The sequence below is a fragment of the Biomphalaria glabrata genome, chromosome 14 (genome assembly GCF_947242115.1).
Source record: "Biomphalaria glabrata chromosome 14, xgBioGlab47.1, whole genome shotgun sequence".
Taxonomy (NCBI): domain Eukaryota; kingdom Metazoa; phylum Mollusca; class Gastropoda; family Planorbidae; genus Biomphalaria; species Biomphalaria glabrata.
The window spans coordinates 30561449-30589279 of record NC_074724.1 but is presented as its reverse complement, the minus strand read 5'-3'; the positions used below and the strand labels follow the sequence as shown (position 1 = coordinate 30589279).

At 33.8% G+C, this 27831-nt stretch overlaps 1 protein-coding gene across 2 annotated transcripts in view; it reads right to left on the bottom strand.

Moving 5' to 3' along the window:
* Positions 1-866: 866 nt before the first annotated feature.
* The window catches only part of LOC106055129 (uncharacterized), a 100077-nt gene continuing 73112 nt past the window's right edge, over positions 867-27831 (bottom strand). For both annotated transcript variants that reach the window (XM_056010084.1, XM_056010085.1), the window contains 23 exons: positions 26706-26854; positions 25741-25999; positions 24672-24780; positions 23882-24109; positions 23321-23417; positions 22690-22770; positions 20583-20769; positions 19055-19164; positions 18685-18963; positions 17601-17896; positions 16670-16850; positions 15437-15522; positions 14295-14436; positions 13625-13896; positions 12396-12540; positions 10704-10809; positions 9828-10107; positions 8611-8812; positions 7827-8032; positions 7165-7301; positions 6009-6141; positions 5070-5163; positions 867-4046 (listed from right to left, as the gene is read on the bottom strand). In XM_056010084.1, coding sequence (XP_055866059.1) covers positions 3256-4046; positions 5070-5163; positions 6009-6141; positions 7165-7301; positions 7827-8032; positions 8611-8812; positions 9828-10107; positions 10704-10809; positions 12396-12540; positions 13625-13896; positions 14295-14436; positions 15437-15522; positions 16670-16850; positions 17601-17896; positions 18685-18963; positions 19055-19164; positions 20583-20769; positions 22690-22770; positions 23321-23417; positions 23882-24109; positions 24672-24780; positions 25741-25999; positions 26706-26854 — 4570 coding nt within the window. In that variant the 3' untranslated portion in view covers positions 867-3255. The remainder of the gene's footprint in view (positions 4047-5069; positions 5164-6008; positions 6142-7164; positions 7302-7826; positions 8033-8610; positions 8813-9827; positions 10108-10703; positions 10810-12395; positions 12541-13624; positions 13897-14294; positions 14437-15436; positions 15523-16669; positions 16851-17600; positions 17897-18684; positions 18964-19054; positions 19165-20582; positions 20770-22689; positions 22771-23320; positions 23418-23881; positions 24110-24671; positions 24781-25740; positions 26000-26705; positions 26855-27831) is intronic.

Below are 27831 nucleotides of genomic sequence, written 5' to 3'. Positions count from 1 at the left end.
GACGTGTAGAGACGCACTTTAGGTGACTGCAAGTGAACACACAATCATGACGACATTGATCCAAAATCGAGACTGTAGCTTAGATTAAACAGAATGAACTAATGACACCACCTGAAACGAACAAAATGTACTTTTACACTGTGCAGCTGTCAGGTCCAAAGTAATGGCAGAAAGCCAATACAGTTTGTAAATAAACAGGACATGCCATAGAGTAGCACAGTGTGCCACAAGCTGCATACAAATCACTAGCTTCTAATTTTTCATCAGGGTTGACTCCGAGACCTTACCTATATGTCGTATATTGCGGCCAAGGCACCAGAGGTTTGGATTCATAGTCTTCCTTGTCTTAGTCTTAGGTGGACAGGAAGCGAGGCTAAAAATGGCTAATTATCACTAAGACGTGTAGAGACGCACTTTAGGTGACTGCAAGTGAACACACAATCATGACGACATTGATCCAAAATCGAGACTGTAGCTTAGATTAAACAGACAGTTGAGGCTAGGCTTTCACAGAGGTAACATCGTACACGATAGTGACTGATACTAGACTGCTCCTGTTATGAATGAAACAGTTATAATTATTCATACGCCTTTTGGCTGTTCACTCTATTTATGGAGTGTTATTAGTTATTTATCTGCACGTCTGTAGCCACGAACTCACAAGTAATCTGACGGGTACAGAAACATGCAACCCATTTGCTGAAAAGTACAAATTATACAGACGCAGATTAAACATTCATCTCTACAGACGTGAAAAGGTTAGAGCTGATTGTAAAAATGTGCCACTGCCAAACAAAAAAAGTTTAAATTCAGTCTTTGAAACACAATTTTTATTGTCACTCTTCAGTTTACTTGTTACATGAAATATTTACATTGAAAATAAAAAATATATATATATATGAACATGGAATGGATACATGTAAAAATAAATCTATGTACTTAAGCAAAAGAAATGCTTACAAAAATAAAATCACAACCTGACATGAAAATAAAAAAGTCCATTGTGATCTAGGAGATACAGCATGCTTCCTTTATCTCCAGACTTTAAAAATGGCTTTTTACTATCATTATTAACAATAGGAAGTTTTATATGCAAAATAACCTGTTAGATTACATCTATATTAGGATTAAAACAAGTATTCATCTATATTGTTTCATTTACAATGCAGAGAAATGAAAAAAGACTTTAAAAATGGCTTTTTACTATCATTATGAGATTCCAAAGTGTTATGCATATATGAATACATCAGCATATATGAATACATCAACATATTTTCATGAATTATAAGATTTATGATATTTTAGGACTTGAACAAGACAATTTTGTTGGTAAAAACAATTTCTATCTATAATGTGTCTAAAACAATAATCCTCTAATCCTATATAGTCTTGAGCAGAACCATACATCAATATTTCAATACAAGATAAACAATAGCAGCAACATTGGTATATCACAATATTTATGGAATGTATCAGCCTAACAAAGTTGAGCATTATAAATATATCAAAAAAATCTTTGTCAACAAAATATGGACGGTTATTGATAAAAGGAAGTTTTACATAGAAAACAACTTATTAGATTACATCTAATTTAGCATTAAAAAAAGTGTTCATCAATAATGCTTTATTAACAATGCATAGAAATGAAAAAAATACTTACTCTCTACTTATAAAAACTCCAAATCTCACAAATGCTTAGTAAAGAGTTTTTAATTGTTAATTTATCATTTTTGCTTGTAACAAGTGAAGCTTCTGAGCAGTTTTTTTTTAGTAAATAAATTATTTACAATGAATATTATTTTTAGATTCAATTCAATCACAGTACAACCACCTATTATATCTCATTTAAAATGACAACAATTCTATAATTTATATTACACAATCAATATTAATCACATAATGCTTTTCTTCATGATTCAATCAGTAAATTGTTAGGAAGCTACAAGTTGTCTTCAATAACAAAGAAAACATTATAGAGTCATTATTTTTCTCTTAATGACTGATAAAAAAGGAACATTTTAACCTTGCCCACTCCCAGCAAGAATCCTGGTTAAGCTAATGTATCACCATGACCTATTCATTAGTCAGTTGAACCGTTGGGGCACCACACAAGATCTGTCAACTGTCTTTCTCCATTCCTCTGTCCTTTGCCTTGGATAGAATTTCATTCAATGACAGGCCTGTGCATTCTTTGATGTCCTCCCATCCCTTCCTCTGTCTTCCTATTCAACTTTATACTATTCTAATGATAGGTCTCTGGATGTACACTTAAAAGACAATGCACAAAATGGCCCTAAACATTAATTTAACTCTGGAATAAATGCAGAAATACTCACACAAATTGTCCATTAAAGATAAATATTTTCTAGTTCTCTAGCCAATTTATTTCTATACTTAGAAAAATTTTAAAGATCAAAACTAAAGTTTTCCCAGTGTGGCCAACAATCTTGTAATTCTTTTCCAACAATATTCATCAACTATCAAATTTCTAATAAAATGATTAGAGCCCTATTTCAGATCTGTTCCACCCTGATTTGTAAGCCCACCCACTCAAAAAATTCATCAAATGTATTAGAGAAATAGAGGTATTAGTGAAAATAAAAGGAAAAATACAAAACATTTCTTTCAAAAAAGTTTTGTCACAGAAGATATAAAAAAATAGAAGAAAAAAGCTTTCTAACAAACATTTATAAATTTTAATACTGCACGAATATTGCAGATATCAATGCTGCATAATATTTAAGTGCCATAATACTGATCTCAGGTCACTTAATCACAACATTAAAAAAGATCTGAGCATATTTGAAACGTAACTTATCAATTAAAAACCAAACATTTTTCAGATATTTTTGTCTTTGTGATTTGTTTTTTTTCCATAGACAGGAGACATAAGAAGAGGTCTATTAAAAAAAAAAACAAATACAATTTTAAAAAATATAACACTTAGTTGGATTTAAGAGTTAATGATTAGCAGGACAATAAATGAAATACTTTTACAAGCTTTCATAATTATGCTTTAAATCTGTAGTAACTGTTATTTTTGATAGTACATCTCAGTAGATAATTTTTTTAAAATTTTGTTTTAAAGACCAGTTACAATCTTGCAATCAATGCAAATGTTGTATGTTTAAGAGGATATGCTTTGCTATGTGGATCCACACATTCATATGTAAATCATTGGTTTCTGTATGTTTGACTCCTAGATCTAAATTGTGTCAGAAGAGTAAATTGTTGATGTGTATTCAAGCAAAGGAATTAATTATCTTTTTCCTCTACATCTTTGTCATCCTCTTCTCCACCATCATCTTCCTCGACATCATCATCTTCTCCACCATCATCTTCCTCGACATCATCATCTTCCAAGTCATCTTCTTCTCCATTATCATCAACCTCTTCATCTTCTTCCTCACCATCAATTTCATCACCATCATAGTCCTCACCTTCTTCTTCATCATTTTCAATTTCACCTTCCTCTTCTGCGAGCTTAACATTTTTAGCTGCCTCTCCCCCATCTGCTGAATCTTCCCTTCTTTCAAGCTCTTTCAGGTGTTCTTTTTTCTCGATTTCAGCAGAATCTTCCAACTCCTTGTCTACGAGTCTGGGTGATTTGCTGGCTGATACTTGGTGCAGTGAAGAAGTTGTTGGAGAATGACTGGCTGGATTTGTGTCCTGCTGACTTTGTTGAGTACTAACAGCAGAGCGTCTTTTCTCAGCTGATGCTGCACTTTTTTCTTCAAGTAAAGGATTCATCGCTGTAGGGTCCAGGTTGGATGTAGTTTCAGCCTCAATGTTTCCCTCATTCATCTCAGGGTCATCTTTGAATATCGGTGGCTCCCTCTTCAGTGAAAGTGATTCCGGTAAAGGAGGGGCTTTGGGTGACATTGGCTTGTAGGACAGCTGAGACCTGGCAGAAGCCTCACTGCTCTCATCCTCTGCTTCCTCTTTCTCCTCCTCAACACCCTCACCTTCTGGCTCCACTCGGATGACTGGGAAACGCTGCAGCATTAAATAAGCTCTTGACTTTTTACTGCCGCCTTCTGGGAGACCTGAAGAAATAATAATAAAGAGAAACTTGTACAAGCTTTATTTATTATACTTGAACCAAAACAGAGTAATTTAGTTTTCCTTTACAGCAGAGAAGGTAAAAAGAAAAAGTTATGTCAGAATCAGAATGACCCTATGAAGCATGAGAAAGCACAATAAGAATGTTTTCAAGTTAACAATAACAGAGTTAATAAATTAATTAAAAAAGCATTCACAAAAATCAAAATAAATGAAAATTACTTTGACTAATAAATCTTCACAAATTTTTGTGTTGTTAAAATTCCACACTTTCATCTTGACTTTAACAATAACAGAGTTAATAAATTAATTAAAAAAGCATTCACAAAAATCAAAATAAATGAAAATTACTTTGACTAATAAATCTTCACAAATTTTTGTGTTGTTAAAATTCCACACTTTCATCTTGACTTTAAGTAGAACCAAATGTGTTTTTTTTCCCATTACATTTTGAAATATTCAAAGAATGCAGTCAATCTAAGTGTTTGATTAGCTGTAAACTGAAATATTGTGTAACTTCAGAATTCAACCTGTGTAAGTGTCTTAAAAAGTCGAAGTTAAGCCCAGATGACCCTTCTCAGAGTAGAAACAAGAGGTAGCTTTTCATTGACCTCTGTAAGAGCTTCATCAACTGAAAGTTAAATTATTTGCAACTAATTTCCTTAAGCCCCAATGATTATAAGTGTAAAAAAAAAGTAAACGTATAGTTAGAAAGCCTCTTTTACACCACCACTTCTTGTAATGAGCTCAGTACTTTGACAATCTCAGAGAATTAAGTTTTCTGCTCACCTCAATATGCTTCTTCATGGAGGTCTTAATGTTTTGCTTCTTTTACATGTTACGGATGATACTTCACATCTTAGCCCAAACCTTCTGCAGGACTGTGGGGGTGGTGGCAAGCAGGGTTTGAACCCAAAACCATTGAACAATAGTCCAAAGGGCATACCACACAACCAGGCATCCATACACAATGTTTCCATTAAATTATAATGACAAAAACTATTTACCTGGATCTAGTACAAATGCTGCTTGTTTTAAAATCCAATTGTCTGACGAACTTGAGCAATGAACTGGCAGTGAACAAATTTGAATCTGACGACTCTGTAAAATTACATCACATTTTTCATTAATACATTTTGTAGCTTTCTAAGGTTAAATTGTGAAAAGAATATTCTGTTCAACCATTAGAAAGATTAAAACATTTATTGACTTCCAAATATTTTTTCTAGCAATAGTTCACATTGACAAAATATTTGTAGAGTATGCTGTTTATTAAGCTATCAGTTCAGTTTAGTACATCCTGTTGATATTATTATATTTACCATCCAATGTGAGCATGACCTTATTTCTAAATGTCTGATGATTGTTCAATTAAACAGTTGTGTTGAAAATACAAATTTTAAGCCATAGAAGTGTGATTGTTTTATTTGTTTTACATGTTTGAGATTTTCCATCAGCAATGAAGATTATTACAACCTAAATCTCCTGCAGGACAGCAGTGGCGGGTAGGGTTCATAACTGGAACCATCAAGATGACAGCCCAAAGTAAAGACCACACAACCAATCAGCAACACCATGAGACACTATTAGTAAGCTACAAGACATCGGTGTTAAGGATCACATTTCTGAAGAGTAAGGTATATGAGAACTTATCATTCTCTTCAACAATTTTGTGGTAAAGTTATGCCACAATATTGTCTGATCTTGCAAAGGCCTTCATAATGGGTATAGTAATTTAAAACAGGTAAAGAGTATAAAAAAAAATTGCATCAACCATGGACAGTGATCATGCAGGGTTAGAGATATTCTTGTTTCAAGCAGAAATGGGGACAGATTAACAGACTGGTACTCAGGGATGAAATAGTTGAAAGTATCAAAATGTAAAAAATATGAATCAATAAAAATATAACAAATCATTACAGAAGAAAATAAACAAAACAAATTACCTTATTTATGAAGACAGGAAGTTCACAAACTCCTGTAGAATCTGATTGCTGAATTTCAGCTTTATTCATTTCTATGTCAGATTTGATGGCAGGCTTGAGATATACACACTTCAAACAAGTCAGTGGAGCATCTCTATTTGTTGAGAGTTGAAACATAATAAAATTAAGTATAGACTTAAAAATAATTCTATGATTTTCTGAATGTAATAAAATTAAAATCAAGATGTTAATAATATTTACATACTTAATATAATAGTCAATATGCAAAAAGCTAACATATGAGAGACTACATAAAGATGATTTAAAAATAAAGCCATAACAGTATTGACAAAGCCCTGATTTTTTCATGCTTAGAACTTTCATAATTCATAATAAAACATGCTAGTTTCTGGTATTGTCTTAAACATTCAAAAGAAAAATCATTCCATTTTGTTTCAACCTTAGTCACTGGGAACTGTACCATGTATGAATTTTGTTTTTTCAAACATCTGTTAAGATTTTAAATTCTATTTTTGAGATGTTTCTTTGGAGTAGGAAGTTAAAACAGACCTAGATTAGAAAAGTTTGTTGTTTGTTTTTTAAAATAATTTCTGTCCAAAGAGCTTTTAATCTGCTGCTTTGAATGATAAGGACTGATATTTAGATAGCTTTTAGTCCATTCATATTTGTGTTCTATCAAATCAAAGCCATCCCCTAATCTAAGCCACATCCAGTTTTGTGGAGGTTTGAAGATTAAAAAAAAAACAACACATTTACATCTTAGCACAAGTCAATTCTTTCAGCATCCAACTGATGCCTTTCCCAACTCAGAATTAACAAACCACAAGAAAAACATGCTATAGGCATCATGGATAAAGGGTTAAGAAGTGAAAAAAGCAAACAACAATATGTTACAAGGGGCAACTAGAATTCTTAGAACCAAGAAATATAAATTTAAAAGCTCATTTTCAAACATTTAGACAGCTGAAACTCTGGAAAAAAAATTTGGGGATAATTTATGGGAAAGAATTTCAATATAACCAACACTCTGTACGTCAGTGCTGAACAACTGAAGAGAACAGCACAGTATTTTACCTTGGCTCAGTCTGCAAAAGAGCTCATAGCTCTGCAGCAATAAAGCTGGCTAGAACAAGAAGATGAGAAAGAGTTGTCATACCTTGCATTGGCTAGGGTTTTGGCTTGATAGTCCCATGCAGCATTTTCTAAATATAGATCAGAAACTAACAGCCCAGCTTCATCAATGTCAAACTCATCTTGATCAACTTCAGTCAGTACAATACACTGATAATACACCTATGGAATAATAAAACAAAATTTTCTTTGCTATTGACAATAGTTCCCCTATCAGACCTTGCAATATATAGGGCAGATGATGTAAAGGTCATAACTTTCTGTGGCCCATGGTTAACGAGGTTGTCATGTGGCCAGCACATTGACCAACCACCTTTTCTTTCCCTAACTATTGTCAGGTACCAATTAGAGCTAAAAATTCCAGTCTTCATCAGGATTCGAACACGGGACCCCAGTACAAAAGCCAAGCACTGTACTGCTTAGCTACCACGCCTTCGCTATTGACAATAATTTATTATAATTCTTAGTAAATTTAATAGGTAACAATGCAAACAAGTTAAACTCTTATTCAAAAGATCAAGAGTTACAAAGGATAAAACATAAATGTATTTATAAAAGGTCATAAAGTTAATCGAAAATAAGTAGAGTTTACATATAATTAATCCTCCTCCCCCCAAAAAAAAAAATTGCATAAATCTATATTTGAAATCTGTTAACTTTACTGACATCAACAATCTCTGAACTCACATCATGGAGACTGACTCCTGAAAGAATGGCCTTCTCCTGTCTCAAAGCAGTCAGAAGTGCTTGAGGGTTGACCAGACCTCCCAGCCAGACTGTGGTCAGATGACCCCTGGCCACTGTACAGTTCTCTGTCATTTGTCCATCCACAAATTTGGGCACCATGCTCCTCCTCACCCATCTGTTGAGCTGCTGATGTCTCTTATTCAGGTCTATGATAAATGGAAATAAGCTAATTGCTGAACTCTCAGTTCACTATAATAGTTCAGAATAGACTTAAAGCCTTAAAAAAAGTATCTAAAAAGAGGCAGAGAACCCAAAAAGAGGCTCTGAGCAAGATTCATAGGATGTAATGGCTTAATAAAAAGCACAAATACTGACATTTCTTTAAAAAAAAAAAAAGCCTTGTACAAGAATTACACTTTATAATACTAGATTATTTTCCTAAAAAAATTTAAACTTCATAGCTTGTATAAAATTTTGAATGTAAGCCTCTAGTTAGCGGTGCTTAAAACTAAAAATTAGCACAACTACTTCTATTGCTCTGGGTAAGGGATTATTGGGTATTGCTGTAAGTCAGCTGAACTGTCATTCAGTCATCTTGATGGTCTGGGGTTCATACCCTGCCAGCATGATTGTAGGTGGATGGCGGTGGACGGGGTTGAAACATAAGACCATCAAGAAGACAGTCCCGAATGCATGACATGTGACCAGGCAGCCATCACATGATGTTCTTCATTTCTTAGTTAAAATATTATTTTAAATTTAAGTTTTTAATCTTATTCCATACCATCAAGCCATGAAGTCAGAGAATGTGTACAAGGCTGAGTGTTGGGGTGTATCCAGTTGACAGGCACAAACTCTTCCTGCAAACACAGCACAGTTGGCAGCAACCTCTTAGGCAGTGCCCCAGAGCCTCCAAGGAGATTACCATCTAAGTTATGGATCTCTTGTCTGATGTGACAGAGGACAGTGTTCATCCACAGACATTCCTAGAACATAAGACAACAGTATAAATGTCATACTCTTAAAGCCTACTAAAGAATGGATTTTACTAACTGATACAGGAAACATGTTCCATATTCTAATGGCATTAGAAAAGAAAAAGCACTACTAGCCATAAAATATGGAATAAGAAATGTGCCTTTTGACCAGTGTAGTATGTTATTTGTCAGAAGTAGAGATGTCTCTAAAATTATGTAGAATGTGTGAGTTTGGGAATGCTTCTATTTAAACACAATGTAGAATCTATTTTTCTTGAGTTTAATATATTCTAACTCAATTCAATAAAACATTACTACAGTGATAAATAAATACATGTACAACATGAAGCACTTGTATAAATTATATGAATAATGTAAAATCATTTATTATATGAATAATGTAAAATAATTTGACATGACAAATATTATTGTTTTATAATAAATGAAACACATTGAAAATACTGGAGATCAATAACTAATGAACAAAATTCAATAACCCAGATAGATTCACTTTACTTTCTAATTGTTTTATATTGTCACAAAAAGACTTTTCTGGATTGTTGCAAAATTTGTATTTATCCTTTTTGTGAATCTTTTTGAAGTGTTTCTAAATATTGCCTACTTGTTAAAATCAATATCTTATCATGTCCTTCCAGATATTTTGGTCTGACACACTCAAATTCTTGACCCATATTTACCATTAGTTTTTTTTTTTTTTACATTTACACAAGCTGACCTAATAACCTACAGAGTTCTCCTCACTTGGTTAGCTAGTCTGATTAAACCAACAAATTATGAGTTACAAAATGTTTTAGTACTTTAGGAATTTGTTTAAAAAAGTGGCTGGGCTGATAAAGCAGAGGCTCCATTAACTGGATTTAATTTATTTTACTTCAATAATTTGGAACTGGGGATACAGGTACTGTACATTTTTTTTTACCATTTATCCTTAATGAATTTTGACTCCTACTAGTGACTAATTAATAATGATGACATAGAATACTCTGTAGTAAAAGGTAATCACCTGTAGAAGTACATAACCAACACTCTCTGGCATTAAAGAACTCTCTGCGCTGCTCATGCTTATAATGCTAGGTGGATGATAAGGAAAGTCGTACTCGGCTTTCATCAGCTGCGGAACATCCCCAAGCTCTAGCAGTGGTGGCAACCTCTCCTGACAGATATCTAATGCTGATCGCAACTTGGCCACATCAATATTGGAGGTGGAAGCAGATGGTGCCACACCTGAGTCCAAGTTGTGAGTCTCTGCAAGAAGCTCTAGCCTTGACAAAAATTTGGCCGAGCTAACCAAAAAAAAAAAAAAGAAAAAAAAACCAAGATATTTTCAAAATTTTTGTTTTATTTATGTTCAAGACTTAGACTAACTATAAAACAAATTGATCATAGGTCTGTAATGATATAGATAAATTATTGGAAAACTCTTGAACAAAATGATGGTACAATTGTTTGAATTTAATGATCTTAAAATCTTTCATAGCAGTACAGTACAAGTACAAGAATGATGCAAGAAGATCACTTTTTGTAGAAGTTATTTTATGAATAACTTTATCTTACACTGGGAAGTCCCTGCTAAGCAATGGACTTCATCCACATATCTTCCAACATGATATCCTATTGTTTGATTCCCACTTTAAAATAAGCTTTTGAGAAAAGCATCTCAAGTGGTGTTAAATTATTGTCATCTTAAAATACGAATTTGTAAAAAATGATTTACATGTTTTGGATGTTCCTTCAGAGCCCAAACCTCCTGCAGGAAACCAGGATTGTCATGGACAGGGAATGAACCCAGGACCATTGAGACAACTAAACAACAGTCCAGCTTGCATATGACAAGAACAGGCACCCATCAGAGGTTACTAATATAATGAAGAGAGCATACCTTGACTCATTGGTTGCTTTTTCTATTGATGTGCTGAGCTGTAAGACAGAGAGATTGATTTCTTCATTCACATATTGTTCAAACCAGTCAGCCATTTCTATCACATCTGAAATAGATTAATCAACAACTCAAAGCATTTTAAACTCTTTCTCTCCATAATTATTTTCCATGTTCCAATGGAATCATTCATTTTCCTCATTTGTATTTCGCTATCCTGTTTTGATTAAACTTCAATAACTTTTTTGTTTATCGGAAAATGTTTTATTTTGGTGTAGAATTAAAGAGGAAAATTAAAATTTATAAAAACCAAAAATTAATTTAATGGGATCGAATCGACGTTGGTATCATCAATTAGGAGAGAAAGAGTCAAGTATATATATATCTTAACATATGTGTCAACTCTTTTGTGGCCCTAATAATAATCCTCTTCATCTTCACCTAATCCTTATGGATTCCTTCAGTCACAATTTCTCATGGAAATGGGATGAATGCCTGGGCATTAGCTGTGGTTGAAATGATGTCACCCACACATCAGTTCCCCCCCTTTTCATGCAGCTAGTGCAATATAGTTTGGAGTCAGAGGCATCGCAGGCTCTGTCAGGGTATAGCACTGGGTGCTGCAAACTGCCTCAGGGTTGCCGGCTCCTGATTATTCCTCAGGCTTGACTCCTGAAGCCTTTCCCATGATTGGGTATAGCTGTAAGACAGCTGAGGTTTTCTTTCTCCTAGGTGGGTAGCAAGCCATGGCTAATGAGCCCCTCCTACCTGAAGCTTATAATAGCCTGTTGACCAGCACCACACTTGGCCTGTAAACTGTCTTTTTCAATTCCTCTCTGTCTTTTGCCTTGATTAGAATCTCTTTCAATGACAGACCCATCCATTCTTTAATGTTATCTTCCCATTGTCTAACTCTTCTTCTTGTTCCTTGTACTGTTTCCTGAAAAAAGATCTTTGCTTGAGGACCTTCTGATATCATCATAAAGTTTTACTTTTGTTTATAGACTGTGGTCAGCAGGTCATCATTGCATGTGTGATCCTGTTTCCAATCTACTAATTGGTGATGCATCTAGTATCTTTCTATTGTTCCATTGCTAGGATCCTCCTCTCTAGCTCTGCAGTTAGTATCCAAGAATGCAGTCATAATCAAGGAGCACTTCAGTCTGATTTTTGTTACAATGGCTATGTCTTTGTCTTTTCAGATCATTTTAGACTTTGCAAGTGCTTTTGGGCACTGTGCAAGATATTTTAAACTTCTTACACTTGGCAGCTATAATAGGTCAGGAGTTGGAATGATTTTCAGAGATTTTGTAAGATGCATGCAGTTGGAAGCTTTTTATATATAAAAGAGTGCTAATAACCATTGTCACTACCAGCAATGACAATGTTAATCTTGATTAGCTACACTTCTATCATATCAACTCAGGATCCAGTGACCCTTGGTAGGCTTGTAGCCCACACACTTTGGCAGATTCTGCGACACTGCTGATATCAAATTGTACCAGTTATTTGCTGTTTCTTTGGACCCAACAGCAGCATAGACAGGAGAAACTGTAAGGGTGTCACCACAGCTAATGCCTATGTTTACATCTCATCCTAGTTCTAAGAGATGAAACATAGTCATTAACAGCTCAAGGCAGCCAGATAAATAAAACATAGCATACAAAAATACATTTTCATGCTAAAACAGGTTACCTATAGTACTTGGTGGCACAGGAATCAAGGCAGAACCTAGCTGAATCTTAGATTGGGGATTTTTGTAGACAGCAGTTAGGATATTCCTACACAATGTGTTGATGTATATCTGGTCTTGTTCATCAGATATCATTGCACAATAAATCTACAAAAGAAAGAAAATTGTTCTTTGTTTTAAAATAGATAATAAAATAAGTCATGGTTTTATCTTTTAAAACATTAAAATGGCAAATTAAGCTAAGTTAAACTATACCAGTATTTCATGATATAAAATGTTGTTATACCCTTTGGATAGATCAGCTGTGTGGAGAGGGGGGAACTGCTATGTAGGCAACATTGTTCTGAACAAAGCTAATGCCCAGGCATTCATCTCATTTGAATGAGATGATCTACAGTGACTTCACGACTGAAGGAGGCCATATGTAACCTTGGCAAACAACTATTGACCTGATCTCATACAAATTGTAGGTATGTAAGGTGCATAGATTTTCCATTTTAAATCTCCTGGCTAGAAAAACACTACATTTAAGCTTAAATAATTATTTGAATTAGTGTATTTGAATCCTCTTGTGATTGATACTGTCATTAGTAGCTACTTTATCAATTGTACCTAAATGAGTTGTTTTTTTTAACATGGCAATTTAAACATGTCATAATACAAGTTCAAAACAAAGATAAAGTGTTTTGGAGTATCTATTACAGAACATCTAAACAAACATAATTTTCCTTGATCTCCACTTATTTTTTTGGTCAGAACAGCTCTGTCTAATAATTAGCTCTGATATTAAATTCTTTTTGTTTTAAACTTCATCAATTAATAGCTAAACAAAAGTAAACTAATTTTAAAAAGTAATCAGGTTTCATAATTTTATAAACTCAATATGTCAAGTTGTTACTCTATCATTATAAATAATCAAACTAAACTAATAGGGCTATTGATAGTGAAAGTAAAAAAAAAGGTTTTCAAATCATAGATAAATGTCACAAGATAGTAACAAATTTCTAACATGACATAATAATTGGCATTGTTGGGCAAATTATCCCATGTCAAGAAATAAAATGTTAAAAAAATGAGATAGAAAAGAAATAATAATAATAATAATAATAATTTAATTTATATAGCGCTATTAACAAACCAAATGTAGGCTCAAGGCGTTGTGATAACATTACAAACATACATACTGGAGCTAAAATTAATATGAAGTTTCATGTATAGGCTACAAACTTACTGCAGGTACAGCATGACAAAGATCCTGCAAAGAAGGTTCTGATTGTCCAGTTGATCTCAAAACATCTGATGTAATGACATCTAATGCATTGTTGAGCTGGGTTACTGAGAATGGATGCCATCGAGCCAAACCCACACTTCCATAGAGTTGTCGAGCCATGAGGATGCTGTGTATGAGGGCTACACCATAGACCAAAGTCTTATTCACTTTGGAAAACTGTTCAGTCAGTTGTTTGTAGGACTCAGAGATTTGACATAATGTAGAAACAATGGCTGTCAAAAACAAACAATTGAACACATTGATTTTCTTTATAACTTGTCCCATCAATATGAACAGTGAAAAAGTAAAGTTCCCCTATCAACGAATAATAAAAAAAAAGTATAAAATTATGATTCATTTTATGATTGCAGGTTTCCTATGTTTCTTCAGGATGGCAGGGAATAGCGGTGGGCAAGGTCCTTCAAGACCACAGTCCAGAGTCCATGCCACACCTAGACAGCCATCCTTTGAGTGAAATATTACATTTGTTATTCAAAATAAATACAACCTAACTTAAGATCATTTACATGTGCAATAAAATTTGAGAGCAGAAAAAGATGTTGATGAAACTTCTATATAATACTCATTTTATATTTTATCGTAGATCTCCTACTAAATAATGTAGACCTACCTGTCTTTAAATAGGTTTCAGGACACAAGGGACTGAACTGTGTCATACTTTTCTCTGCTCCTTTAGTCTCAGTGTTAGATTCCTCAAATATTTTTGGCTCAGCAGATGATGTCAAAGCATTCCAAGAAATCTTGAACAAATTCTGAAAAATATAAATACACTTATGAAATATAATTTTTATTCAATAATATTCTAGTAAATATAGCAGCGTAACAAAGTCAACTTGTTTAACTTTCCAATGTTAACATTTCCTCTACCATTACCATATGTATTAGGGGATAACAAGAAAAACATTAAAAAAAAAATAAAATAAAAAAACAACAACAACAGAGCTTATACAATCAAATAGTTTGGATCAGTCTTGTAATTAAGTTTGTAATAGATCTAGACCAATAACAATACATCTGTGGAATAAGAAATATTTTTACCAGTTGTTTTTGTTTGGCGCTATTTAATGCCTTTAGCTTTCTCACTGTGCTGTGATCCTATCACTTATCTGGACCAGTTGGGAAAGTGGGGGGGGATATCTGGGTGAAATTTACCATAATTCTTTTTTAAAAGCATTTATAAAAAAAAAAAGGAATGACCTGAATTTGAACTCATGACTCAAGCTGACACTCTAACCATTCTACTAGTGAGTTGCTAGTGAGATTGTATAGATTTATCTATTGTTTGTTTCGAGCTTACTTTAAAGCAGTGACCTATAAAAGGGAATAATTCAGCTTATATGACCACCTCAGTCAAGTACAATTTCGTTCCCTTGACAAGATACCCAACAAAATAATTAATTACCAATAGTTAATTAACTAATTGGTAAATTTTTTAATTGATTCTTGTGTTGCCAGGTAAAAGAGATAATTATGTCAAAATTTAGCTTGATCTGAGATTAGGTGTTGAAGAAATAATGTGTAAAACTTTTTACCAGACAGAGTAAGTTAATATTAGTTTGTAAAAAGAGCAATAGATTGGCTACTTCTCTCATCTCAGTGGCAGCTATTTCTGACTTAGTTAAGCAACACACAAAAAAATAAATTGTTGATTTCAAAGAATTAAAAACAATCTTACAAGGAGATAATGTCTTTCAGAAATGTAGACAAAATAATAGCTATCTAAGTAATGTGATTCTGTAATAAGGTTTTTACCTCAATCAATACAAGGGGCAAACCACTGTTAGTTTGAGCTGTTAGCCAAACACAAAAGTTACTTCCTTCTCCATTTTTTTCTGAAACTATCAAATATAATTATTGGAGAAAGTTTAAAATTTTCAAAAAAACAAAACAAAACAAAACAAAACAAAAATTTAAAAAAAACTTCACAACAATTGTCAGTTACCCACTAGAGCTGGATGGACTCATGGGCACCCTAAAAATCCCAAAATTAAAATCCCAGTCTTCACCAAGATTCAAACTCAGGACCCCGGTTCAGAAGCCAAGCATTTGAACATTCAACCACCGCAACTTTCTTGAACAGTGTACTGTAACTTTTTTTTACTTTCGTAGGTCAAAAAAAAAGATCATTTAAAAAAATTGAAAGTTGCCTTTGACCACTACATAATAGCTACATTTTTCTACACTTACTCAGCCTGTCAGTTCTATTATTCCAGGTAAGAGTTTCTGCCCATTTCATAATAATTTCTGTTTGTGTTCTTTCAAAAAATGTCTGGTTACTCTACAGCAGAGTTTCCTTAACTTTTTTCCTTAACCCTTCAAGTGCTGAGCTTTTTTACAAGAGTGCTTACAAAATGGAATTACAATTTCTAATGTTTAGAGGCTAAACTACCACATGCGTCTTAAGGGTTAACAGAACATTTCACACATTCTGTGGAACACCTATTTAGACCCACATGAAACATTTGGGAAGCACTGTTCTACAACTAAGCAAACATCACCTTTGCTTGCATGTGTATGTAGACAGGAATGTCTCTTCAAACTAGGGAAATAATCTTCAAATACAGAAACAAAATGTAATAAAATACTCTGAAAGACACAAAGATAAAGGCAGATTACTCGTCCCATATGCTAGGACAAATTTGTACAAATGCTCCTTCTTCCCTAGTGCTATTAGAGCATGGAATGGGTTGCCTGAGCTAACCAGGAAAACCAGTGACTTGGCAGAATTTAAGTCATTGGTAAATTTGCATGACTAAATGCATGATGCGTAGGACGTAATCATCTTTTTTTTGAAGTAACGTCTGTATTATATAAGATAAGATAAGATAATAGGGCTCTAAAGTCACATGAAAAAGTGTTCTACGCAATGTTGTTCAGCCACTGATGGAAGCCAACATCTTTCAATATCCAAATTGGAAAATAGTTTGCCTAACTTTTCTGAGTATTCAAATGAATAGATCAAAGTGATAGCTTCCAAAAAGTTACCTCTGCTGTTGTGGATTCTCTGAAGCTGGAGCATCAATTTTGTTATCATCTGCTGTGATGCTAAGTGAACACACTCAATAATGGCCCAGCTGTTGTTCTTCTCAGCTGCATCAAGCATCTCCTCTATGGAGACTCCAGAGCCTTCAGTGAACAGAGCATGCTGGACAGGAACGTTGGCAGACTGAAAATAAAAATTACTTCTTACAGGCTTACAGCATTAAATCCTCTCTAATGAACGAAGAAGAAGCTATTACTAATAATCATAAAGAGTCACACTAAATATCTTAAATCATAGGCATAGGTATGCTCCTTTATCCCATTACAATGTAAGTAAGTAAAGTTTCCTTTTCAGACCTTGCGATCTATAGGGCAGATGATGTTAAGATTATCTGTTTCTGTGGCCCATGGTTAACAAGGGTGTCATGTAGCCAGCCAGTGACCAACCGCCTTTATTTTTCCCAAGCAAGTGTCAGTTACCCATTAGAGCTAAGGAGACTCAGAGGCACCCTAAAGATCCCAAAATTAAAAATATAAGTCTTCACCAGGATTCAAATCCAGGACCTCCGGTTCAGAAGCCAAATGCTTTACCACTCCCTTACCGCACCTCCACCCATTATAATGACCCATTATTATTTTCTAATTGAACAAAATTTATTCAGATCTGCTTATTTGAACACCATACAATCAGTAATTTATATTTTCATTAAAAGTTTTTTAGTATAATTATATGTCACATGACCTTCTCAGATTGCAAGGTCTGAAAGGGAAACTTTACTTTACTAATTGTAAATAAATCAGTCACTTAGTAAAGAAATTCAAAAATGTGGAATCAATTTAGTGAAAATGATTCATTTTAGAGAGCTTAACTTTGTTCAATTCAAAACTTTCCACTAAGTGACACCATATATATATATAGATATATTTGACAAACCTTTGCTAGCTGCACTAGTTTATCAACAGGTGACAAGGTCAGTTTGAGTCTGGATGCTGGATGGCCAGATGTAGTGTCAATAGACTGGGGGAGAAGAATCAGGACACCCCATAGTTTCCTAGCGTCAGATACAACTTCATTGATGCTGGAAGATTTAACTTTGTTAAACTTGTTCAGATGGCGCTGAGTGTAAGCAGTAAGTGCTGTTGGGATACGATCTGGCCTTAACAATCTTAGTAGAAGAAGCTTATGAAAATCATTGAGGTTACCAGATTCATCAGCTCTGCTCTGATTCACTGTAAAAAAACAACACTACTAACTTTAATGAAGTTCTTGTTTCTAGGCACTAGCTAAACAAAAATATTGTTTTTTCTTGAAGTAAGTAATATAAAAAAGAGATTTAAAAACAATTCCTACATTATGAAGCTGAAAGAGGTTTATCATTTATCATTCTATCTATTCTGTATTGAACATATTTGAGTCAAGTGCAATAATTCCTGCTGAATCCGTGTTTTGATTAAAAAAAACAAAAAACGTAGGTCAAATTTAATTTAAAGATGGATACATTTTAAAAAATATTATTTTGGTCAAAACCAGAGTTTCACTCTATGACCAGTTAGGTAGTTTCTATTTTTCAAATTTATATATAAATTGTCAAATTGAAAAAAAACAACAACATTAAAGTCTATTTTCAAATAACCATCAACCCACACAGTTTGTGTTTTGCTTTTTTAACTATTTCATCATAATACCCATCAAGAAAATGCAAGCTTATAGCAGGAATTGTTAAAATTATTTGTGAAGTGATGCTAACTGTTTTTATTTTCAAACTAATTCACTTTCATATATTTTATTAAAAAGACATTAAGTAGTAATAAAGGAATGGAAATCGGTCAGAAAAGTTCAGCTTTAATATGTTTTACTTTTGTAAGCAAAATTTTCAAAACAATATTTATATAGCAAACATGATTAAATAGTGCTTTTAGTATGTTTATCTATATTCTAAGGGAATGAACATTTTGAAATTAACATTTCTACATAGAAAGAAAATGAAAAACATGTAAAATTTAGAACTTCGTCTAACCTTTTCTTTTTTCTGTTTCTTCATCTATTTTTTCATCCAACATTTTCTCAGTTTTCTTTACAAATACAGGAAGTTGTTGTTTTTCTGGGTAAGAACTTTGATACCACTCCTTCCACTGCTCTGAGTTGGTGGCAAACTCTGCACAGAAGCTATCCAACGGACCAGGAAGGACAGAAAGAGCCAAAATGTCCTCCCATTTTTCTTTAGACAACCAAGCTGGCACATCAGCATTGCAGTCAAAATCTGACAAGGTTAGCTGCATTTCAAGACCAGGGTTTCCTATAATTTGCAAAATAGAAAAGAGTCATATCAACAAAATTATGATAACATTTGTTTGCATTCATTGTGGAAAAAAAAAGGCATAACTTACCAATGAAAAACATAGATATTTCATCACTGGTGATATCTTCCCCTAGCTCAGACTTGATGTGCAGACACATCATAGTAGAGAACAAAAGTAGGTCTTCTTCAAGCATACTCCTGGATACACAGCAAAATACAACATTAAGACAGTGTTTAAAATATTTAGTGCATAACAATAAAATGTTAAAAGTGTAAAACTATGTAACCTATTTTATTTATATAAGGTGCAATTTTTTTATTTAATATAATGTTACTATAATGTGAACTTGGTGGTGAGCATATAGTATACAAATCAATGCTGAAAAAAAAACACAAATAAGGACCAATAGCCAACAGAGCATTGAAAGGGACGTCAGTATTGGAGATGAAAAGCTGACAAGTGCTAGTAGTTTCAAATACCTCGGAGCTATTGTCTCAGAAAAAGGAACCAAACCTGAACTACTGGCTGAAATTGCACAGTCTACAGCAGCACTTGGAAAACTCAAAATAATATGAAAAGACAGAGGCATAGCCCTCAACATAAAATCAGACTGTTGCCACTCCTTGGTCATGTCCACATTCTTATATGCTTGCGAATCTTGGACAATGATTGCAGAACTAGAATGGAGGATCCTAGCAATGGAATTGAGATGCTACAGAAAGATCCAAGGTATCACATACAAAAGCCCCAACACAAACGAAAAGATTAGAGACAGGATTAGTTCAGTGATCTGATCACAATGACCTGCTAACTAGTGTCAAAAAAAAAAAGCAAACTAAAACTCTATGACCACATCACAAGGATCTCAGGGCTCACATAAAAACTTCCTTCAGGGAACAGTACCAGGAAAAAGAAGAAGAGAAAGCAATGGGAAGACAACATACAAAAATGGACAAGACTTATTGAGAGATTTTATTAAAGACAAAAGAAAGAGAGGAATGGAGAAAGATGGTCAACAGATCTTGTGTGGTGTCCTAATAGTTCAAAAGACTAAGGGCTCAATGAAGGTGTGAAGATGATTAAAATAAATCTATTACATACAAGAAAGAATTTTATAAAATGAAATAGAAAGATGCGCAAATCAAGCTAGGTCTCGCAGTATCTTTAAGAATGTTCATGTTCCTGGTTAAATAAAACACCATAAAAGTAAACAAAATATTTTTTAAATCTCAGATACAAAAGCATAAGTTTATTCTTCTCATGTCACTGTTGACTTCTATTTCATAAACCATTATCACATACAACATTATCTAATGCAGTTTAATTTTTAGCTTAAAGACTTATATTTCATAGGCCATTACTTAATTTATCATGATCTAATCTAAAGGATCCTTATTTAGCCTATAATCTTGAAAAACTGCACTGTAATAATTGTAGAATTATATGAGAATATTTGTTTTCAAATGTGAGCTATTAAAAAGTGTAAGTAAGGGGTGCATATGTTAAATCCACCAACTGGAGTAATAAAAAGTGGTGAGTTTATATGGTGAACTTTATTTTTTTATATCATCCAAACAAAAAAATAACATATAATTCCATCTAAATAACATCTTACATCTTGATTCTATGATAAATCAGTCCAGTCATGCTGTCCATCAACTGCTGGACTTTGATATCTGTATAGCTACTGTATTCTACACCAACTGATGGTAAGGACACAGTATCTGGCATCTCGATTGGGGGAAGATCATCTGACTCTGATCCATGCACCAGTTTTTGGATTGCACCTGTACTTATTGAACCTTGAAGTAAATATAAAGACAGCTCATTGTCAGCAAACTTTACCTTATTTAAATAAACCAATTAATAATGATAAATTGTATTAACTTATAGGGATTCTTTAAATAAATCAATACTAATTAAATACTATACTAAAGACTAAAATTAAAATGTTTCATCTGATCACTTAAATGCCAGAAAGTTGAGCAAATGATTGTAATAAATTAAACCCTTTATATCTCCCAAGCTATTTATAAATATTTGTTTTATGTTTCAGATGTTCCTTAACGTTGGAAGATTACTACATCCTAGCCTAAAACTCTTGCAGGATGAAAGCAATGAGGGTTCGAAACCTGGGACCATCTAAACAACAGTCTAGAGCACATATCAAATGATCAGGCAGCCAAATTATGGTGAAAGACTTGGAAAAAACAATGTGCTAGCTTCATAATACCTAAGTATGATACTAACATTTTTTTTTGTCTTTCAACTGTACATACTTAATTGTTCTTTAGTTAATTATGTTCAATGGTGCACAACTTTTTTTGGGGGGGCCATATACATTTCTCAGTGTGTGTCATGGGTCAAAGGATTGCAAATATTCATCTATTTCAAAGGGATTTGTTTCTCTGCTGCTTCACTATGCACTATGGACAAAATTTCCTACTTTTGCCTATATAAATGCTGAAATAATGAATAATGCATCATCATCATCATTGGCCTCCTTCAGTCGTGAAATGACTATGGTTCATCTCAAACACTTTTTCATATGGCTGTGGAGCCCTATTTTGGAGAGACACTCCCATCCACATATATTGCATGTCAAGGTGGCTTTTGCTTTGGTGATAGAGGAGCTGGCCATTTTCCTTTGTGGCATGCTTTTCTTCAAGAATCGAGGCCCATGTTTTCTTACTTTCTATAGCTTTCTTGGTCACCATCTCTCTCCAACTAGTGCGATCTAAGGCTATGTCTTCCCAATGGTCAGTATCAATGTTCACTGATTTTAAATCCCTTTTTATCATATCAGTGTAACGGAGGTGGGGGCGACCAGTTTTTCTTGAGCCAGACGCAAGTTGCCAGTACAGAATGATTTTTGGGATGCAATTGTCCTCCATCTGGCGAACATGTCCGAGCCAGCACAGGCGGCGTTGCCTGAGAACCGTAAAGATGCTGGGAAGGCCTGTTCTCGCGAGGATCTCAGTATTACACACTTTATCTTTCCATGTTATTTTTAAGATCATTTGAAGGATATATATATGTATGCATTATTCATTATTTCAGCACTAAGCTTCACATTTGTATTTAGATTTACAGCCTAATTGCTACCTACTCACTGAAGCCTCTATATGTAGTGTATTTATGTTGTCTGATTGCTCTATAGAGAGATATACAGTTACAATAGAGCTTTTAATTAATACATGCATAACGGCTATCTGTGTTGGCTGTGTTAAAATTGTTGATTAAGACAGGTGAGATGAGATGGGGGCAGGGCAAGTGACTGTTGATATCTGGGTGGCTTGCAAATGCCTCAGATAAGAAGGGTGTTTTAAGGATATCTTGATGGTCTAATGGTTAGTTTGCTTGGAATTCCATTGCTGCTAGGTGGAGTTGCTGTATTGAAGAGTTACTAGTTCATGCCCTGGTCAGTGCAGTCTGTTATTTTATTATATTTAATCCACCATTTCTCACATTAAAAGTTTTGTTCCCTATGTGGGTTGGAGTATTGAGGAACCAGATAAAACAGCATCGTTGTCGTTAGAGTGGTCAGCATTCACATATCTAATCACACAATACCTGTTAAATTATTCATCTAAAATGAGTATACTTTTTAGAAAAACACCCTGGTCTTGAAAGTGTATTTTAATAACTGCAAACAAGAGAGATATTCTGCTAATGCAGAAGCTAACATCAGGTTATAATACAGAGATAACTTAAAATTTTACCTTCTGTTTCAGTGGGCTCCTGCCTCTCACTATTTTTCTCTCCATAAGCTTCTGCTTCATTATCCTCAGTTGGATTGTCACCTAAACAAGTTTTATTTTATACTTTAATCATCAAGTGTAACAAAGAAATGTAGAGAATACTTCATTAACAAAAGAAGAATCATGGTCTTGTAAAACTGTAATACTGGAGTAAGTATCACTAAGAAGTTAAATATTCTAGTATTTTTACTAATGCTAATGTTCTTCTCCACACTGATAGCTTAGCTCAGCAACATTTAAGGAATATAATAAAAATTAGAGGTTTATATTAGAAAATTATCAACTTAAAGTTTATGTAAAAAAGTAACAGGCAAAGCTCATAAAGCCAAACCTAATGGACCAACTTAATTGTTCAGTGTATCTGATCTGACTGCATTAAACTGTGACCAATCATTATAGTAGCCTGAACTACTATAAAGATAAGTCATGATAAAACTGGGGACTCCATTTACCTCTTGACAACATATACAAATTTAAGAAACTATTAAAAAAGAAACAATGCTAAAAAGTAAAAAAATGCTTAACACAACATAGTGATGATGAAATCAATCTTTTTTGATAACCAGTCAGTTTTTATCTGTTTAATTCTCACCATTATTTTTTTCTTTGTTTGAAGTCTGAGATCCCACGCTTCCAATTCTTTTCCTTTTATCATTGTCTTCAATGGAGTCTACATCTTCTTCTTCAACCTGGGGTAAACAAAACAGAAAAAACAAAGACAACATAAATACAACATAGTAAGGTAAAGTTCCCCTTTCAGCTCATGTGGTCTCTAGGGTAGATGATGTAAAGGTCATCTGTTTCTGTGGCCCATGGTCAACTGCCTTTACTTTTCCCCAACTAATGTTAGATACCCATTAAAGCTGGGTTGACACCAAGATCCCAAAATTAAAAATCCCATTCTTCACCAGGATTCAAACCCAGGATCCCTGGTTCGGAAGCCAAGAGCTTTACCAATCAGCTACTGCGCCTCTGAAGTAGATTGACTGGAGTCATTTTGCATTACATTTTCTTCACCACTTTCTCTAATGCTGCTGCTATATGTTTATTCTATGGCTACTAACTTTATATGTTTAGCTTTAATTTAGTATACACATTTATCAGTCAATTTAATAATGATATTAAACACTTGTGAAGAATTAAAATCACTCACCTCAGACTGCTCCTCACTAAAGAACTCTGCTGGAAACTCCCCACCCACAGCTTCATCAAACAGCTCCAGGAAGTACTTCAGGGTAAACTTGTACTCTGGGTAAATTACCTCCAAGGAGCGCATGAGAGAGAACATCAGAGATGCCCTGCGTGCTACTGGGTAAAATTCATCTTTCAGTATGTCTAGGTCATCTAAAATCTCTTGAGTCTTAGCAAGCTCTCTTGCAAGCTGTGGGAAAAAAATGTGTTTCTTAAATGTAGGTTGATAACTAAGAAAAATAAAAGGTTGGGTAACTTACAAAATTATAAGCATTTATAAATACAAATTATAGTTATATCTTATACATCATTATGGTACAATTAGGAATTAGATATGTGTTTCATTGAAAGGGAAATTTTAGACTTAGACAATGATGCAACTAGGAAAAAATTGACTGATTTGAGGAAGAATAGCAAATGTAAACAGACTACTTTTGACGGCTTTAGAGAGAGGCAGGCTTTAAGATGTCGAGATTTAGCTTGATGACATTCAATGGTTCCCTTTGTTATTATTAAACTTCTTGTTCAACATTCACTATCAGTGTTAACTAACTTATATTGTGGCCTTTCGTCTGTGTTATTTGATTTCATTATTTGATTGTTACCTCCGTTGGACTTATCTGTGTAAGACACAGCGCAGAAGTGCCTAACAACATGTAGGCAAGGATGGTAAAAAGTCTTTCAAAACATACATCAAACAAATTCATATCATATACTTATACAAAAAAATGTGGAAATGTTTCAAAGCTTACCTGTAATTTGGCTTCTGTTATGTTGGTGATGAACTGTAAAGCTTTGGGGGAACTGAGCATTGCTTCTTGACCACCTGCTAGAACCTGGTCCTTGACAATTTCTGAAAATCTGGATGAAAAGAATGGAGATGCAAAAAAAATCGTGTTTGATAAATGAAGGCTAATTAAAAGTTAGGTGCTCAGTGCTACATTCTGACAGACTTTGAGGCTTCAAATTCCAAGCTGTGCTTCTCTAGGTCATACTTTTAGAACCCAACAGCTCAATGAAGATGGTGGAGAGCTTGCTGTGTGGGAACAATACTCTGCACAAAGTTAATGCCCAAGCATTCATATCTGAAGCTCTAACCTTAATAAGGTTTTATAGCCACAGAGAGAAGCGAAGCCACATTTGTTCTATGACTACAGGCAGCCAACAACAATTATGATACATACATATATTAAACATACATGAATAGCACCAGGGACCAAGTTTTTAAGAGAGAAAGTAGAGAATTAGATGCTACGAAAATAAGGGACTGCGCAGACTGAGGCTCGAACCAGTGACCCCGGAAGCGGCAACACCGCCTAGCAATAACGCACTAAGCGAACTTAACTTTTAGACCATCCGAATGTCAAAAAAAAACATTCTTCTGGTCCAGAGTCACTTTGCTCGTATGCAAATTACTACCCCAGTGGTCAAAGGTAAAAAAAGCCAACAACAATTAAAAGGCGATGTAATTAAAGTGTAGGTGAAAAAGAGAAAACATTAAAATGTTAAAAACATATTTTGATTTAAAAATTAGATCTTTAAGAGAAATTATTGAAGTATTTTTAATTACACAAAAATTTAAAAAATTAAACACAAAAGTATTGTTAAATGGAGTATGAATTGCACCTATCCCACCCCTCTTACCATAAAGTACATGTTTTGGGTTCTGCTTTTAGGAAATAATAAGGAGCAATATGTCAATTTTTCCAAAATACTTTAATAAATAATAAAATTACAGAAATGATTAGGATAAGAAAAGGTTTACATTTCTCAGTCTTTGAAAACCTTCTCAGGAATACTATTAAAAGAGTCTGCACTTACCTATAAAGTGTATTCTTTTGAAGCTGCAGATTCTTAAGGGCCCTTTTCCTTTCAGCAAACAGATCAGGCCTGATGCGGGCAAAGAGCCGGGTTAGCAGGTCCTCTGTCAGAGTGTCATGTGAAACGCCAAAGTTGATTAAGGTGACACTTGATGCTGTGACTGGGTTGAACTTTGGTTTTGACAGATGGGTGGAGAGATAGCAGCGGAAGTTGGGATGGCAGAGTATGCGGCGACCACAAAACAGAATCATCCTTGGCTCTGTTGCAACAAACAATATTGATTTTGAATGTGATTAAATTAATCACAATAAAAAGTAATAAATGCCATAAAAAAAAATTAAGATTTTTAAACTAAAAAGCTATGGTGATTATGCAGCTAAGTTTATTCTTAGTTTTCTGCAACCATCTCCATAGCAACATCAAGGTTGATTGTCAATGGGCTCTTGCAGCAAGTAGAATTTTCTTGGAACAGAAGAAATTCCATGACAATAAAAGGAGTGAAGATTTAGCGGGGTGAAAGGCATGGCTTGTTCACAAATGCAGAGCGAGGTTAAGGAATAAAAAGATTTGGAAATGACAGAAAAAGTGAGTTGTAAAGATAACTAGTAGTTAAGAGCTTGAACAAGGATAGTTAACTTGTATAATTTTATTGTACATTGTGTACTTTACTCAAGAGATTCCTAATTCCAGAATTAAAGCTTTGTATTTATTGTTGTATTTATTGTTGAAAGATCTTCATTGTTTAAATTTTTCATTTAAATCTCTGGCACAACGATCTTATTTGAGTGTTCAGTAATTGTTGAACATAGAAATCTACAACAATGCATTATCTGATCAAAACAATCTTGTTGTAACATCAAGACATCTTCACATTGAAACACTCCAAAAACAAATGATTATTACAGCTGTTAATAAAACTATTATAATACAGTTAAAATTGATAATAAAGACAAAGACAAGATTACCATCTTCAAAGTTCTGGTCTTCTGAAGTGTTTCTGTGATGCACAAGAGGCATAATAGTATTATCAATAGCATCTGAGAGGTTCTTTAGCAATACTGGTCTCCCTTTGGTAATGGCCTTTTCCAAAGATGACATCACATGTGGTTCAGATCTTTAATTAAAAAAACAATTGATGTTTAAGTTTAAACAGAATTACAATGCCTTAGGGTTAAAATTTAATTGCCTTAAAGTAAAATAATAACATGGGAAATTGTATAATTTGTGGGTGATCATCAGAAATTGTAACTTATAGCTATGTTAAAATATATCCAATATAATGAATGTCTGTGAAGAACCATTAGAAATTGTAACTTATAGCTATGTTAAAATATATCCAATATAATTAGTGTCCCACTAAAAATAAAATGCAAAATTATTCTGTAACCTGTGCAGTTATCATCTTGAAACAAGGCTTAAATTATTCCTTATGAAGAATGGACTCTGTGTTATAAAGAGGTGGCCACTTAAGTTAATGCTGCTATGGACGTCCTTACAAAATGTTTGATGCCAATGAAATAGCTGGATTTAACTCTCCATAGATGGGCATAATGTACAGGCAAGCAAACTTAAGAAGACTGAACTAGTGAAAGCAAACATACAGCTTGATATTGCAACCATCAACAGTAACATGTTGAAGAGGACATTCTCAAATATGGGGTCTCCTGTTTTCTTGTGTGGGTATGTTGGGGTAAGATTTTTTCTATGGAAGACTTGCTTTACACTACATATAGTATAGGTAAGTTCTTTTCTAATAGATTGCCTTATTAATTACATGTTGTGATGGTCTACTGTTATTTAAATGAAACTAAACAAAAAGTACACATTTTTTAATAAGTCACTAACAGGTTAAAAGGTATATTTTCACTATACTCCACTTTTGAGATTTTGGTCTTACAGCGGTAAGGAATCATCATTTGTCTTCAATTGCATTGAAAAATAAAGAGGTAGTCTGGTGTTTGGGAAAGCCTATAATTAGCTTGAAATGCTTCCATTAAATATTGTTGTAATTCAATGCAGGTAATGTATAAAGTTAAATAATAACCAAATTGAAAAAGACATATTGTTCAAAAATAAAATGAATTGTTCCAC